The 16,592-nt window shown below is 47.6% G+C and overlaps 1 protein-coding gene across 2 annotated transcripts in view; it reads right to left on the bottom strand.

Annotated features, from left to right (window-relative positions):
- Nucleotides 1-1,373: 1,373 nt before the first annotated feature.
- Nucleotides 1,374-16,592, bottom strand: part of LOC130160506 (tetraspanin-15-like) — an 89,169-nt gene continuing 73,950 nt past the window's right edge. Inside the window, exons 7-12 of one of the 2 annotated variants that reach the window (XM_056363070.1) lie at nucleotides 15,547-15,621; nucleotides 12,346-12,441; nucleotides 7,705-7,818; nucleotides 2,536-2,589; nucleotides 1,813-1,929; nucleotides 1,374-1,503 (exon numbers count right to left, since the gene is read on the bottom strand). In XM_056363070.1, coding sequence (XP_056219045.1) covers nucleotides 1,483-1,503; nucleotides 1,813-1,929; nucleotides 2,536-2,589; nucleotides 7,705-7,818; nucleotides 12,346-12,441; nucleotides 15,547-15,621 — 477 coding nt within the window. In that variant the 3' untranslated portion in view covers nucleotides 1,374-1,482. Of the gene's footprint in view, nucleotides 1,504-1,812; nucleotides 1,978-2,535; nucleotides 2,590-7,704; nucleotides 7,819-12,345; nucleotides 12,442-15,546; nucleotides 15,622-16,592 lie in introns of those variants that run through there. The other variant, XM_056363071.1, reaches the window with a different exon arrangement.

The raw sequence follows: 16,592 nt of genomic DNA on the forward strand, positions 1-16,592 counted from the left end.
CCTGGCCCTCGGATGATGAACATCAGCCGAGCTCCAAGCCCCAGCCTTCCAGCCCTCGAGCCGCTCACCATCACCCATGAGGGTGAAGTCTGATCCTGAGGAACATCAACACTTCGAGGAAAACCGGGCAAAACCTGAAGCTGGACTCGGGCTGTGGATCACGAGCCCAGCCGTCGCCCCAACACCCTACAAGGTTTCCACCAAGGTGGTCTGCAGCTCCAGGGAGAGTCCTGTGCAGGGTATGACAGACACCCAAAGGCCAAAGATGGGACAGGTCAACATGTTCACTCTCCCCAACGTTCAAGGCACTGTCACCTCCCCGTGCCAACAGTGCCAGCCCCTTCCCCCTTGGATCAGCAATTCAATATTCTCAGCCCAACTTTCTGCTGGCAGCTGCTGGGGATGAAGCTGTTTCTGGGCTGACAGCTCCTGGAAACACAGATGGCCATTTATAACTTAATTCCCTCCAAAACTTGACAGAATCAAATCCAATTTATATTTTAAAACCTGGAAAGCATGAGCAGATGGGAAGAACCGAGGTTCTTCTGAAGAGCATTTAATGGCACGACAGAAAAATTACCACCTTTGCTCAAAAGCACTTGATATTCATCAAGGCTCAGCAATCCTCATTGGTTTTTCTCCCCATCCTTCCCAATTAAGAGCATCATGTTGGCAGTTTAATGAGTAACGCAACAGGTGGCTCCTGGAATGGTCTTCCGACACCCTGCGAGGCAGATGGAAGAGGTCGCCTCTATTACGGCACTTTCTCACCCCCTTTCTCTGCCCCTTGCACTTCCTCGAGGTAGCACAGCAGAAGTCCCTTGCTCATTTGCATGCTTTGGAGAAAGCACTTCAAAACCACGGAGCAGCACAGGATGGGGCACAACACCTGCTCCCCCATCTCAGTCCTTCGTTTGGACCATCCAAGAACTCAAGAGAAAAGCCCATCCTTTGAAAAATTAACTCAACTTGCCACATACTTCCCCAACAGCTTTTGCTTTGTTCAGCCACTGTTCTACCTTTCACTGCAAGCAGCAACACGTAAGATAAAATAATTTCATTCCCATTTAGATAAAACCCCATATCTGGAAAGCATCACCAAATACCTCCAGTGCCAAACCCCAACATTACATCCGACACTATAAAAAGAAAGCTTTCCTTGTCAGCCTCGAAAAGGCATGGGGAAAGAAGAAACAAAAGGATCAAATCAACACTAAATCATCAAAGTTGTGTCAAAAGTAATTCTGGAAAGATCTAGGAGAGATATTCACCCCCTTGCTAGCGCAGCGCCAACAGTGTCGCCAAGGGACAGCCCCAGCTGCAATCCAAAATTTCCCTCCGTATCGAGCATCCATAACGAAGAGCTTAATTACCTGTGCTGAAAAGTTGCTTGGCTCCTCAGGCATCATTAATGGGAAACGGATTTCATGAGGCATGGAAAATCCTGCTAGATTTACGATTATGGTTTATTTTGGTTAATATTTATGCTCTATTTGAAGAGAGCTGTAAAAACAAATATAAAAAGATTTGCTGTGCTGACATAGGCATGCCTTGCTTTTCAGATGCTATTACTTGATCAATAATTAGATTTCAGGAGCGCGTTATGAGACAGTCAGCACTGCAGTCGTAAACTATTAATTTTGCTAAGGAGGCTCTAGAATCTGGATGCCCAAGACACAAATTTGCCACCCGAGCCACAAATCTCAGATGTAAATGAAGGGGGGGGGGGAAAAATTAACGAAAAATTAATTCTTTTCCTCCTCCCGCAGAGTGAAAGAAGCCAAGAGGATGCCAACCGGATCCGCCACGTACCTGTGGAAGCAGAAGGGAGCAAACGATGCCCAAGGTGGCCTCAAAGTTGTCTTTGAGCCAGAGCCCGACGGCGTGGATGCAGCCTCGTACGTGGATGATGTTGAGCAGCTCCAGGCGCTGGAAGCAGAGCGGAGGGAAGCATCATGGGTCCATCAAGATGTTGGGCTTGGGGGGAGACGTCGGGTTTGGGGGGAAACGTTGGGTTTGGGGGGAGACGTCATTTCTTGCATTTGCTCCTTCTTGCGAGCCAAGGGAGCGGCACGAGAAGCATTTGGGAATTCATTTCTTGGCTTGCACCTTTTCCTGGGTTTTCTTGCCAAAACCCCATCCCTGGGAGCTACGGACCATATGCACAGCGATACCGCAGCACTTTGCTGCGATATAGCCCCAAGGTCACCCCCGGAGGCCTCAAAATCAGCTTCTCTCCTATCCCCAAGCCTCAAAACACAACTCAGAGCCAATATTTCCCAGGGCTGACCCAGAAACGCCACACGCCAAAACCTACAGAGACCACCCAAAGGTGTCCCGAGCCTGCCTGTGCTCCGTGAGCCCCAGCAATGCCCCGAGATGTCAGGCAAAAGCAATAAAAATAAATTTATACAGAGCTGCAGTAACAGCCATCCTTGGCGTGGAAGAGCTTGTCGGCGGATAATGGGTTTGTTTTAGGGGATTTGGGGAAGGAGAAGCAAATCTCGTACTTTCGAAGGAAAAAGCCAACGTTACCTCTTTATCGAGCGTCCTGTACCCACACAGGGTGTTGATGACTTCTCCAGGGACCTGGGGACAGAGAATTGGTGAACAGAGTTAGCTTGGAGAAAGACAAAAGGGAAACAGAAGAAATAAGAACAAAAAATAAGGAATAAAAGAGCTCGCCCCGTTGCCTCAACCATTCAGCTACCCTTAAAACTTGCTTTGCTACGGCGGGCTCCTTTTTGCCCAAATGTAACGCCAAAACCATGCACGCTGGCAGTAAGTTGTTGAGTTTTTTAATTTTTTTTTTTAAACCATTTTTCTCTGGTTTCTGCTGTTTCAGAGGATGCTCACGTGTCATGTCCCAACGCTTTTCCAGTGATTTGAGCCGGGACCACCTCCATGTCATACCAGCATTCAGCAAAGCAGCTCTTTCAAAATGTTCCCTTGAATTTCTCCTTGTTTCATTCCGACCACCTTTTCTAGCACCTTCAGTCATGTCTGTCCTTCACAATAAACGGAATTTCACAGGGATTAAACGTCTTGGACTCTCTAGAAATCAAGGGGGAATTTCCCCAAAGTCTTCCACCACTTTGAGGAGAAACGTAAGGATTTTAAGACATTCCCAAGGCCTAGATCTTGGTTGGCCCACAAAGATGCCTCAAGAGCTGCAGCTAATGAGAGAAATTCCAGCCAAACACTGCTATTCAGGACCCCTATAAAATAAAATCAAACCCAATTCCTCTGCTTTTGACAGGATGGAAATGGGTACATTTTAGGTTACAAAACTGATTCCTGCTCATCCCCAAAAAAAAGCGAAGCTGGAGAGCAGCTCCGGCACATCCTGAGCTAGTTGGGTACTTCGCACCTCTTGGGACTGGTTTTCTGATGGGGTTTTTTGGGGCTTGTTTCACAGATCAAACAGCAGCTTCTATAATACCATATATTTCTAAAGGTACCCCTAAAACAATAATGTGCTGAAATTATTAGGCTTTCAGAAAGATGGCTTTGACAACCAGTAAAAGCTCCTGGGCAACAAAACAAAAACATGCCTTGCTTCGGAGGCGCGGAGATGAAACAGAAATGTGCCCATTTAGATGTAAATGATGCTTTTCCTGCAAGACACAGCATAAAAGAAACGTGCACCTCTGGACAGACTCCAGCCATAAAGCTGCGACTTGTTCCTCCCCTAATTGGCAGGGAAATTATTCCAGCGCTACCCTTCCAAGAGCTCCTGTACCGAAGACGTTACTCGCCCGTGCTACCAAAAAATCCCATCTCTCACCACTTCAACATGCTATTTACAACCCGGGTGTAATTCAGGAGACTAATTGGTCCCCGTGCATACAAAAGATTTGCAGAGAAATCTGGAGATCAACAGCAAAGTGCCCAGCAGCGTCGCTGAGAGCAAGCTCAGCACCATAAAACGGGAAGCCTCCGCCATCAGGGAAATTTGCAAAGCTCTTCAGGCAGGTGCTGTCACCTCCAGTGGTCCAAAGGAACCTGCACATCACCAAGGACCCATCTAGTTGGTTGACATGAAAAAACCAACCCAACCAACCGGTTTTCTTCATAGCTTTCAGTTGTCCTCGCTTTTCAGACTCGCTTTCGCGGACGTCACAGGACGCTCGCCCATGAAACGCCGTTGCTTTCTATCGGGCTCACGGTTTGAACGCGTCTGGCTGCAGCACAATGAATTTATTCCCTCTCACGTTAAATAACCAAGGGTTTCTTGGTCATCTCCAGCCCTGCCCATCTGTTTGAGTAATTCCCTCAACACCTTTGCACGGAAGGTAGAAAAATGAGGTTTTAGCCTCGATCGACTTTTGTTAAGGTCTTGCATGGAAGAGAAGGTCAGAGCTGAATTGACATTTCTAACACACCACCAGGCAGAAGCCTTTATTCCTCCAGAATGCATTTTGATGCCTTCAGGGATCACAGAAGAGCAACACACAGAGGTTTAAAACCCACCGAGGGCAGAAGACTGCAATCTTTGCCCTTTTTTATTTAACCACCTGCTTTTCCTCCCCCAGATCAGTGCCAAATGTCAGCGGTGACACTTCGCAAGGGGTTCAGAGATACTGCGCTTGGCAGAGGCTCAGCTGCACCGCGGCTCCCTGGGAGGAGGCACAAGTGCATTGGAAAACCATAAGAGATGAGGACCCAGTCTCACACCCTCAAGGAGGTGCATGTTTGCCCATTCCTTCTTCCTGGGAATATTTTAAGGTCTACGACCTGAGAGATAAGACTCTTCAAAGCAGCCAGGGCATTTTTGGAGGATGTCTGCTGCCACAGTTGCAACTCAACCTGGAAGATGCCCCAGAGGATGCAACACAAAGCTCTTGGAGGCTCTTGTACAGAAAACGTCTTTTGCTGGAAAACAGGATAGCTTTATTGCTGTATTTAATGACAGGTTGAAAGCGTATTGTAGCGAAGCTTCTAATCCATGTTTCACGCTCCTTTCTTCAGGCAGGCCCACAGGAACACCAAGTGACCACTTGGACAAGAAAATGGACCATCTAAGCAGCGTGCCAGGCCCAGAAAAAGCTCTGAAGTTGGACCTGCCGGTCAAAATAGCTTTTTCTCCAAAGTGGTGTGCACAGAGGGAATGTGTCTTGCACGGGCTGTGTCCTGCATGGGCTATTGTCTCATGTTGCCTTGGTTGGGAGGCTTGGAATGAGATGTCCCTAAGCAGGAGGAATGATGGAAACAACCTGACTGCTTTGCCAGTGTCACCCCCAACCCCACGCGGACGGGGCTGTATCGCGTGGCTCGCTCCTATCATCATCTTTTGTTCTTTCCACGACATTACATTTCCAAATGACCTCTCCTGGTACCTCTCTACTTAAATCTCAGAGGTCCTCTAAGGCATAACGATGCTTCGCTCTCCATCTTTTGTTCACATAGGCACAAATAGAGAAGAAAGACACAAGAAGAGAAGGGTTTTCTTGCCCTACAAACTGGTGGATAGATAACTGGTTGATAAAAAAGTTCTTCACAGCGGAGAGACCACCAAGTTCATCTCTACCCGACGCAGAAGAGTTCATACACGTGCCCGGGCGGTCCCTGGTTAAGCCTCCAGCTGCAGGGCCACCGCAATGTCTTCTCTTCAGCCCTCAAGTAGCATATTTTGGTGGAAAGGGCTTTTAGTGGAGCTTGCACGTGGCTGAAACCCAACCAGGTACGTCCAGTGTATCACACACAGGTACCTCCTTCACCCCAAGGTGCAGAGGTGCTTCTCCCATCTTCTCAGCCCGCAAGAAAAAAAAAAAAACACGACAACTTTGCAATGCAATTTCAGCAAATAGCTACGAACAGACCTGCTGGAGCTTACGGTAAATGCAATGATGAGGGGTTTCACTCTGTTGTTTAAACTAAGCTTTTATTAGCTTGTTTAATGTCGCAGACAGCAGAAAACTCCCAAGGGAGCTCGCTCTCTTAATCCATTTCATGCACTATTGATATTGTGTCAGGCTGATTTCTTAACCAAAAGCATCTTGCGGTGCCAAAAATCAAATCTCTGAAGAATGAGGCGACATCTACCTGGTGACTGTTCTCCCTGAGAAGGGATTTCATTTCTCATGGAGATTTAGATGCATTTGGCAAGGCCTCGCTTCCCGTAAACCTGCTCCAGCTGTCAGAGCCACATTCATGGGCTTTAATTCTTGGGGGGGGGGGGATAAAAATGACAATGATTTACTGTGGACCTCCCCTCCCAGGGTCTGGCTACTCCAGTCCTTCGCTAGAGCATCCTCCAGACCCGGCTCGCTGCAGTGGGGAGCCAAAAAGTTGCCTGGTTTCTTACCCTCCTGTATTAATCATCTGTGATTTCTTCTATCTCCCATCCTGCCTGCTGCACTCAGGGCTTTTGTTTGCCAAAATTGTCACCCAAAACCATGGGGAGTGTAAAAATACCGAAAAATGCATGTGACTCTCTCCATCACATCCTCACTCATAATACAAAAGGACAACACATGAATTTCTAATTCTATCTTCAAGAGCTTTAGGATTCTTAATCAACACCCTGATTAGAGACGACAATTATTTTTGCAGCTGATTTGCATGCCAGGCTTCCACTGATAATTAAACCACCTCAGATTTCCCTCTTTTTCCATTAAAAATCCAACAATGATACAAGATTGATGATATATTTTCCTTGTGCATTTATTAAAGCCTGTGGCACGGCCAGGGTTCGGAGGCAACGCCGAGACTCCTGATGCTCTGCACCTCGAGGAGGTGTTGCTACCAGGATTACACTTCGCAAATCCTTTTTTAGCAACATTTCTAGCTTTCCTGGCCACAGCAACCAGGGATATTTGCACTTTCCCCCCCCTTGCCTGGGCCCAGCTCCTGGCATTTTATCCACAGCATGCGTTAGATTGATTGCAACGAGGTGGACGGTTGTATTCAACAAGAGGGTATCAGAGCACTTAGCTTAGTCTCAGCAGAAAAGCACTGCTTGGCGGGGGGTGGCTTGATTTTCAGCTCTGGAAATCAGCACAGGAGACCCTAATGGCTCTGCAAATCCACTCCCCCCCATCCCCCTCTGACCCACCTCACAGCGTGTTGGAAATGCAGCCTTGCCAGGGCAGTCGTTCATGAGATATTTTTCCTATCCCATTGCACAAGGGTGGCTTTTTATCCAAATACTTCTCCCGGCCTCATTTTCAGTAAAACCCTCCGAAACCCCCTCGTCAGCAGCAGACACCAGCAAACATGACCCCGTGTATCGCTACACCCCGCAGCAGCCAGCTGCAAAACGTGTTTTCTTGGACAGGAAAGCAGAAGACAACAGCTCATACGGATCCAGGCTGAGAGGCAGCCAAGTCCTTTTAAGATGCTGCTATTTCTTTGCAAAACAACCCTCCAAACCATTTTATATCACTTATTAGACTGAAAAACAGGAACTCAGCATTTCTAACAACTCCTCTGCATGATACAAACACAACTGATAGCCCAGTGCTTTGGTATTTATTCTACGTTAAAGCAGCAGAGCCTACTAAAATACAGTGTGGTCCATATATATATTTTATTTCTTTACCACCTCACGCTGATGCTGTCTCAAACCGCTTTGCAAGGTGGCAATGCAGTTTACAAGAAACCCTATAGCACAGAAATACACGGTAATAACCAGTTGGAAGAGGGTGTTTTGCTGAAATACTGACTAAAATAAAGGCTCTTGCCGTGCCTTGGCTGCCTTACCTTCCTGATACAGCATGTGTAGGGCACCCCGCACGCCAGCGGCCCGCTGCCGTTGCAGGAGTGGTACTGGTTAACCTCCCAGTCTCGGTATTCATCGCCACCGCAGCAAGAAAACTGCAAAAAGAAGAAAAGGAGAGGATGAGACATGCAGTGGAACCAACCTTGACATCTCCAGCCTGCCGACGCATCCCCCTCCAGCCCTGCCCTCCATCCCCAGTGCCAGCACCGACAGCCCCAGTTATTTTCTGCTTTCCAGGACCCTACATAAGAAGTCGAAGACGCTGCGTGAAAAAAGAAATGTGAGTGTTTAGCCCCATTTTAGAGGCGCGCAGCAGCTCTAGATGCGTGCATGCGTGTATTGGAGGCATCCTTGCTTTCACGAGCCCAGGCTCATTCATGCTGCACTGATTTAATTACAGGTGACTAATCCATCCTATTCCTGGGGCACGCAGGAGAGATGGCTCTTTCAGCACCTTGAATGAACGTGTTTCTTGGCTCTCGAAGGCAGCTCAGCTAGTTGGTGCCATTCGACAAAATGCTAATAAGGCTCTGCAGTCTAACAGGGATTTCTCTTCCCGTCAAGTTAAATTAGAGATCAAATGCTACAGCTACAAAGGAAGAAAGCTGCTTTTTTCTTTTGTTCGCACAATAGGGAAAAAAAAAGAAAAAGAAAGTTTAATGAAAGTCATTTTCTGTTCTCCACAGAATAAAAGTGGGCTTATTACATACCGAGTCATCCCTTCTCTTGGTAAACAAGCTTGAATCTTTACATTTTTCTCCTGGAAAAAAAAAAAGCCTGAAGTGGGCAGGAGAGGTTTGTGTGCTTGATAACAGGAAAAAACCAGGTTTTCCCTGTTTCTTGAAGCACCACTCTCTTCAAGGAGCAGTTTTCGGGAGAGGTTTAACTCTGTGAGCATCTGCTCCCCATCCTGCTGATGGGCTGGGGGCAATACTCGCCAGTGGGAGTAGGAAAAGCCACCAGCTCTCAGGGTCCTCCTGGCCTCCTCCCACGCCAAAATGTGCAGATACGGCCAGGAGCAGCCAACCCACAGACTTACAACTATTTTTGAACTTCTTACCTTTAATTCCTCTATTGCTTTTAATCCTTCCCCTTAGCGAGGGTGAGCGTTGCCTAGAAAGAGGGGGAGAAAAACACCTAAAGGGGTATGGGCTGTTGGTACCTATTTGATATCCCCAGGCTGCAAAGAAATTTTTTCCATTTGTTCCTGTAACTGTGCAAAAATTGGTAAAAAAATCCTTATGACGAGGCTTATTAGCTGCCAGGAAGCCTCACACGGGTGTTTTCTTCTCTGCAGACAGAGGTTTAGCCCAAACTCCTGTTGTGCCTGGATTTATTTCTCATAAGCCAAGACAGCCTGCAGTGTGGGTTTTACCTTCAGGTGGGCTCCCGGAGCTGGGAGAAGCACAACAAGCAGAAAAACCAACGCGAGCCCACAGAAAGAGCCTCGCGGGTGGCATCCGAGGAGCTCTCTGTGTTGAGGACCGCAGCCGCCACCTGCAAGATGCTGGCTCGTTACGACCAAAACCATCACTCTGTAACGTGCTGGAACGAGCCGTGCTGGTGAAAGCTGCCTTTCATCTTCCCCAAGGAGAAAGGAGGAGGTTTCCAAGCGCAACATCCCTCCGAGCCTTACTTTGAGTTTGGAGCTACTGGGGTTTGAAGACCTGCAGCCCCGGCAGCTCTTTGAAATTCAAATCCTGTGCTCAGCAAAGCGCTTTGAACTCTCCTTTTCCACCTGTAGTTGGCAAACCATTAAAAAAAAGATCAAGCGAGGGGCAGCGGAGAGCTGCAGTTAGCAACTTGCAGCAGACCTGGGCTTTTGAGTCGCCGTGATCTCCAGCCTCGCATCCAAGGCCTGCAAAGGGCAATAGTTCAGCAAAAATGCCTGATAAAAACATCTAAGTATTATTTTCTTTAGGGCAATTTATTTCCATATCTATTTGCTCACAGGCAGCCAGACCAAGCAGGTGTCGACAGCTAAAACCACATTATTTGTACCATCAACCTGGTAATGAAAAATATTAACGTCTGGCACTTCGGACAATAATTACTTGCTGGTTTTACTGTATGATGCTGGTTTAAGTGTGGAAGGCAGGTGGCTGTACTTTAAAACATCGCTTGAGAGAGGGTTTAAGCAAAATTGAAATCCTGAGGAGCGTAGTGTGGTTTTGTCCGACCTAAACAAGCCATGTGCCGGCTCACCTATGCATAGACGAGGGTTTTAATAAGGAAAACAGTGAGAATAACCCCTAAACGATGGTAACAAGCTGCTCTGAGATTGTGTTTTATCAAAAAAACAGGTCTGGGTGCAATCCTTCCAGACTGACTGCTAGTCTTCACTCTCTTGCGGGCTGCTCGGGTCCCGTAAAAGCAATTTCCCTTCTCTTAAAATCACTTATTCCTCTGCATCGCCTCTCCCCTGTCCTACCCTCAGGTCAAAGCAACCCTACATTTCAATTGCCCAACGTTGCTGTCGTTCCTGGATCGGAAATCATAATTGCTAATAGAAAAGCTCACAGTGATGAGCTAAACGTTCTTGCAGAGCTCCTTCTCTCGCTACAAGATAAAATGTGCAGACGTTCAAGACTTATCAGCCACACTATAAGTGGCAGCCAACTTCTTGTAGTACAGACAGAGACTTTGAGATGAAGATCGTCCCCCTGAAAACTTTTTATTAAAAGTCAAGGGAAGAAGGAGACAGGGCAAAATGTTGCAAAAATGCAATGAGATTATATGCTCAGTACCTGATCCTTGCTTGTTTGGAGATACAGAATCCTTCCCGCAAATATGTTCTGCTTTATCTGGAAATTTGTGGTCTAATCTCCTCATCACCACTCGTTGGGGATGGCTCCAACATGAACTTCCCGACTGCTGGTGGCAGCAGCCATTTATCATTCATACAGAGAGGTCTGAATTACAGCATCTTTTTAGAGAGGTTGGAGTAAAACTTGAAAAAGATTCTGATCTTTCTCAGAATCAGTTGCATCTTGCGACCTTCAGAGGGCTCCTGGTCTTATTAATGTGCTCGGTTCACTAATGATGACTCCAAGAATCAAAAGCAGGTGTTTAAGCCCAGAAAGGGGAGAGTGGAGGGCACCACCAGCCTTGAATTCCAGCTACATCAAAGAAAGAGCTTCGCAGTCTCCTTTTTCTTCAAAGCGAGAGACAAGATTCGCATGTTTGTGATGCTTCGACCCATAATGAAAGGCGAGAAATCAGGCTGAGGTGAGAACGTTCAAAGTTTCTCTGAAAGCAGCTTTGCCGGCAAAGCCTGGCTCTGCTCTCCAAAACCAACCCAGGAGATGTAAAATCGCTGCGATTTCCCTCCTAGCTCTCAAAGTTTGGGGTTTTCCCACTTTTTTTTTTTTTTTTCCCATTCGCCAAATGCTTCGAGCCAAGTGCTTCCCTCTCATAGTAACACAAATAACGGATAAACCAAATATCCTCACCAGCAAAACCTACATCTCCCAAATTCTCAGGAGCAGCTCTCACCAGTACTGGAAAAACCAAATTATACATTGGAGCCAACCAAACTTGTCCGGACCAGCCAGACACTCAATGATGTGCGTAATGACTTCAAATCCTGACCCGACTTGGCTTTTCAACGTACTCACGGGGACGCATCATCGCTTTGCTGAAGCACCACTACCCTGGTTTTCAAGAGTCAAAAGAGAAACAGATCTAGCCGGGCCTCAATAGAAGGAATTAGGAAGGTGTTTTAATTTAATATTTAATACTTAGTACCTCAAAGAAGCTACATGGTGCATAAAATAGAAGGCGACAGCAGCAGCGTATCAAGAGTTTGGTTAAAAACAATAGATTTGGGAGGATGGTTTAATTGACCCGCAGGCTGGCTTGAGGATGGGGGCTGGATCCTGCCAGCTCCTGGCAGGCTCTGAGTGTTCGATATGAGACAGAATATGCAACCACACGTATAAAAACGTTCAAGCAGACTATGCCAAGCCCCAGTATTGGACTGGGCACAGCTCTTGTCAGCACCAAGAGCAGTTTGCTCCCGGTCTTGCCTGTGGAGAGGCTGGAGGTCTCCTCTCCTCCCAGCAACTGTGTGAAAACACCTTATCTGCACTTTTCCCATTGAGACAAGGGCTTGGCCAGCTACTGATGACACCTTGAGTAAAAAGACTTACCTAAGGTGGCCTACCTAAGGGTCACTGCAGCCTGAAGCAGCTTTAGCCCATGGTATTTTATCCTTCCATCTCTCTGCGCAGGCTGGGGTAGCGATCAAAAGAGCTTTCAGGCATCAGGCGCTGGTTTCCCATCAAGACCGGGAAATATAAACAGCCTGGCTGTCCACGCCATGGTGTGGAGCAGAAGATGCTCTTTGCAGGGCACACAGGTGGCAGAAAAACTCACCAAACCCCGCTGCGGGGTGAGCTGGGAGAGCAGCACAACGCAAAACCGTGCCAAAAGAGCAGCGCAAACCAAGAAAGATCGAGATATTCAAGACAGATCAAGCGAGGCACCGCAGGGATGGGAATAAACTCCAAAAATACAGGGAAAACCGATGCTTCTGCCTCAGCCAGGCATAGAATTCACCACTCCTTGACAAACTTCACAACCAGACCTCCCCAATGCCACCCCTCCCTCCAAACCCAAACCTTTTCCTGTACGAAATCCAAGATGTTCTTGAAGTCAAGGTCATCGTAATAGTGTCTGATGCCCTCTTGGATATTGGAGTGGAAAACGGCATTCATCTGGTGACAGAAAAAAAACCAAAACCATGGCTCACACATGGGAAAGGCACTGAGAAAATATTGCAGGACATGAATTTTTTTTCATAGCAAGTGTCACCAGCTGTTACCGGAGTAAGAATTTAACCTGTGAGCCTATTTCCTGGGGCAAAATTCATCATTTTTGAGCTCTCAGGGCTAGCAGCATCATTTTTGTGGTCTCAGGGCTAGCAGCATCCCACAGCATCTCCCCATTTCCTGCATGTGTGAGCAGACCCACACACCTTTGCCCACCCAGCTTTTCCTATATTAGATTGAATTATTAAGGTGATTTCTTTGAAAGCTCCCTCAAATTCTCAATCTCATCGGCTAACAGGATTTTAACCCCTGGCAGGGGGGTTCTGCTGTGTTAGGAGGGGCTGGAGGGGGTGAAACGGGCTGCGACAGCCAACGCCACCAGCCGCACGGTGATTTATCCATGGGATGAGCAACATACGGGAGCAGAGACCTCTTCAGAGCCCTCAATCACTCCTAATCCCAACAAATCATCCAGGAATTCAATCACACCCTGAAAGGGAATGGCTCTCCCTGCTGCCCTATCTCCGAGGAGGCTCTGCCACATCAGGCACTTCACATTAAACATTAATGGAATGGAAAATGTATTTTATAGATGCCTGGGAAGCGTATAAGGGAGCTGGGAGCGGTGGCTCGAAATGTCCTATGCAGAGCCTGGTGCAGGTTTGCCTGACAAACCACCGAGCAGAAATATTAATGAAGGAAAAAGGAACTTTTTTTCTGAGTTAGAAGCAGAGGAAAGGTGGGGGGGAGGGGAAGAAAACGTTTTTCATAATTCACTCTGACATGAAAATTAGAGGTTGGGCAAACTGGGAATGGGGAGAAGAACGGGGAATAAAGAAAAAGAGAGATGAAGGCACGTCAGAGCAGCAAACAAAGCCTGCCGACAGCGAGGGATCTGGCAAGGAGATCTGAAAAAAACCTTTAAGAAATTGCTCATGTGGAAGTTTATTAAAATGTTAATTCCCAGTTTGCCCACTGTGAAGACCAACACAACAGGCAATGCCGGGGTTTTACCATCTTCTGCCTGGTTTTCCCCAGATGGGCTCACCCCACGAGCCTAACGCCTTCCCAGGAGATGCCAGCCCCAAGGCAGCCTCTGTAATTAAATCTTGATTTTAAGGTGGGAGATAAATGTCACAGGGTTAATCATGAAGTTCTGGTTATAAGACCTCCCCACTCCCTTTCCCTTCAAGGATGCTGAACCCATTATCTCTGATAATCTCCCAAACCCCATTTGCATATCAACAGAGCCCATTTCAATGCTTAGCAGCTTCAAGGCCACTAAATTAGTTCCTCGTCCTTGCTTATTTAATACAAAATCCAATTAAATATGTTTTTATCAAGTTTAAATAAACAACCATTGTTCCAAATGCAGATTTGTGCCTCCGAACAATTTCAGGTCAAGTGGATTCATCGCTTGTCGGATCTCTCTTTTCTTTCTCCCTCATTGTTTGATTTTTAATTAGGTTTTGATATCGCCCGTTAAATTTAAATTAAGGCACAATTTAGGTGCTAATGGTTTCTACTCAATCCAGGAGTTGAATCATGAAGCTGCAGTCCCCTCTCCTGATGGTACCAGTGGTTCCCCATTGCAATCCTGCAGTGCAGGATGGTGCTGAGCACCGTCACTGAGGCTCAAAGGTGGAGCAAAGCAGAGGATTTCATGCTGAATTTCACAAAAACACAGCCTCTATGAGGCAGCAGATATAGGTTTTTCTACACGGAGGAAGGACTCAAGCAATCTGATCTTCCTTGGAGAAGAACTGGTGCACCAGGTTTTTCAGGGATCAGAGGGTTTCTGAAAGCTCCGAGAAGCTGCCGGATGGAGTTGGCTGCAGCATCCAAAAGGCAACATCCTCTGCTGTTGCCTCTCCTCAACTTTGGGGCTTATCAAGCCCACAGCTCCCAGTCCCAGCCTGGCCTTGGTGCTCACCAAGCCAACAGCTCCCAACCCCAACCTGCCTTTGGGGCTCACCAAGCCCACAACTCCAACCCCAGCCTGGCCTTGGGGTTCACCAAGCCCACAACTCCAAACCCAACCTGACCTTGGGGATCACCAAGCTCCTGGTTCCAACTCCAACCTGGCCTTGGGGTGCACCAAGCCCACAATTCCAAACCCAACCTGGCTCTGGGGCCCACCAAGCCCACAAATCCAACCCCAGCCTGGCCTTGGGGCTCACCAAGCCCACAATTCCAAACCCAACCTGGCTCTGGGGCTCACCAAGCCCCCAGCTCCATCCCCAACCTGGCTTTGGGGCTCACCAAGCCCACAATTCCAAATCCAACCTGGCTTTGGGGCTCATCAATCCCACAACCCACACTCCAACCTGGTTTTGGTGTTCACCAACCCCACAACTCACGCTCCAACTTGGCTTTGGGGCTCACCAAGCCCCCAGCTCCAAACCCAACCTGGTTTTGGTGTTCACCAAGCCCACAACTCCAACCCCAGCCTTGATGGGTTGGAAACGATCAAGCTGTTTGCATGTAGGGGAATCAATTTTTAGAGTCCGTAGGTAGGAATCTCAGTTGTTCTCCTGCCTTGTGCATTCACGGAGCCAGCAGAGATTGAGATTAGCAATTTAATTGTTTGATGGATTGCAAGGGTAAGTTTAAATTGAAAATGGTAGGGTTTCTGCGGCAGAAGGCGAGCGGCCAAAAAGGACATCTGTTGGAAGCATTTACCATCTCGCCAGCTCAGCTATAACTCTAACCTGTCCCTGTCCTTGCAAATGCAAGCCAGCAGTTAACATAATTGAGATGAGGAGCTTAATGAGCCTTCAAGAAAAAAAAAAAAAAGAAAACCAAACAAAAAACCAAACACCAAAACCACGGCTGAGAGTCTGCACAGGGAGCTGCGGTGCGGCTCTGGGTGGTGCTGGAGATCCATCGCAGCTCTGGAGCACAATGTGCAGCCCCAGCAGAGCAAGAGCCATGAAAACCTTCATTTTCAGGGCACATGCTAACAGATCCTTGAGGAATTTTCCTCCCCGACGATGCGGGGCTGCAGTCTGTCACCGCGCAGCATCCAAAGGCCTCCCCGATCGCACCCACCTTGTTTTCAAAGATGATTTCGATGAATAGCAGCAGCAGCTCTGTGAGGAAGATCACCAGAAGGACCCAGAAGAACTGAAAAGAGAAAGGGAAGGATTAGCCCCGCTCCAAGTCAGGCAGTTAGCCACAACCAGGGAGACCTGAAAACCAGGAGCTGCTTTGAAACACTTTGAAGTCATGTCATTTCATTACCAGCTCCCCAGGGACCTGAAAATCTCCTCCAAAGATCTTGGTCCTAACAGGTAAAGCATTTTGCTCCCTTATAGAAAGTGAGGCAAGAAGGAAGGATGGATGGATTGAAAGAAGAAGCCATCTGAGTGGCCAAATTCTGCATGGGGAAAAGGGTAAAAGGGATGCAGTGGGAGCAAATGTTATATCTGGGTAGTCACAGGTGCGCAGCATCCCTCTGCGATGGGATGCTGGCGCCAGGTGGAACACTGACATTTCCAAGCTGAACATCCAGTGGAGGATCATCCATCCCCCAGATATGGGCAATAAAACTCATGCCTCTGCCAGAAGGGATTGTGGCACCACATTTAGGCTGGAAATCAATGTCCTGATGGAGCAAACAATTGAAAGGAGAAGGTCTGATGTTCTTGCAGCCTGCACCCGTCAGTCTCTTGATGCTTTGGTCCCTAAAGGAGAGGTCTCATGGGGCATCACACCTGACTTGGCAGAGGATGGAGAGCAAAGCTCTGCCCGGCTCACACTTGTCTCCCCAAGGCTACCTCCAGCAGCGACTTTGGAGACTCACCAGAAAAAGGAAGGTGGAAAGTTACCATGGTAACTAGCTAAAAATCCAAAAGCAAGTTAAAAAAAAAAAGGGGGGGGGGGCAGGAAGTGGGGGGGAAGAGGTAATTTATTACCACAATATTCACTTTGACCACTGGTTTATTAGAACAGCCTGTTTACAAAGGCAGGCAGTGCAGGGACCCACATGCCCCGAAATGATTTCCCAAGCTTGCCAAAACTAAAGCACCATTGCAGCAAAATGCCACTTCATGCCCCAGACTATCGGGGTTTTTAATTATCTACCCACTGATGAG

Source organism: Falco biarmicus, chromosome 18 (genome assembly GCF_023638135.1).
Source record: "Falco biarmicus isolate bFalBia1 chromosome 18, bFalBia1.pri, whole genome shotgun sequence".
In the NCBI taxonomy this organism is placed as follows: Eukaryota; Metazoa; Chordata; class Aves; order Falconiformes; family Falconidae; genus Falco; species Falco biarmicus.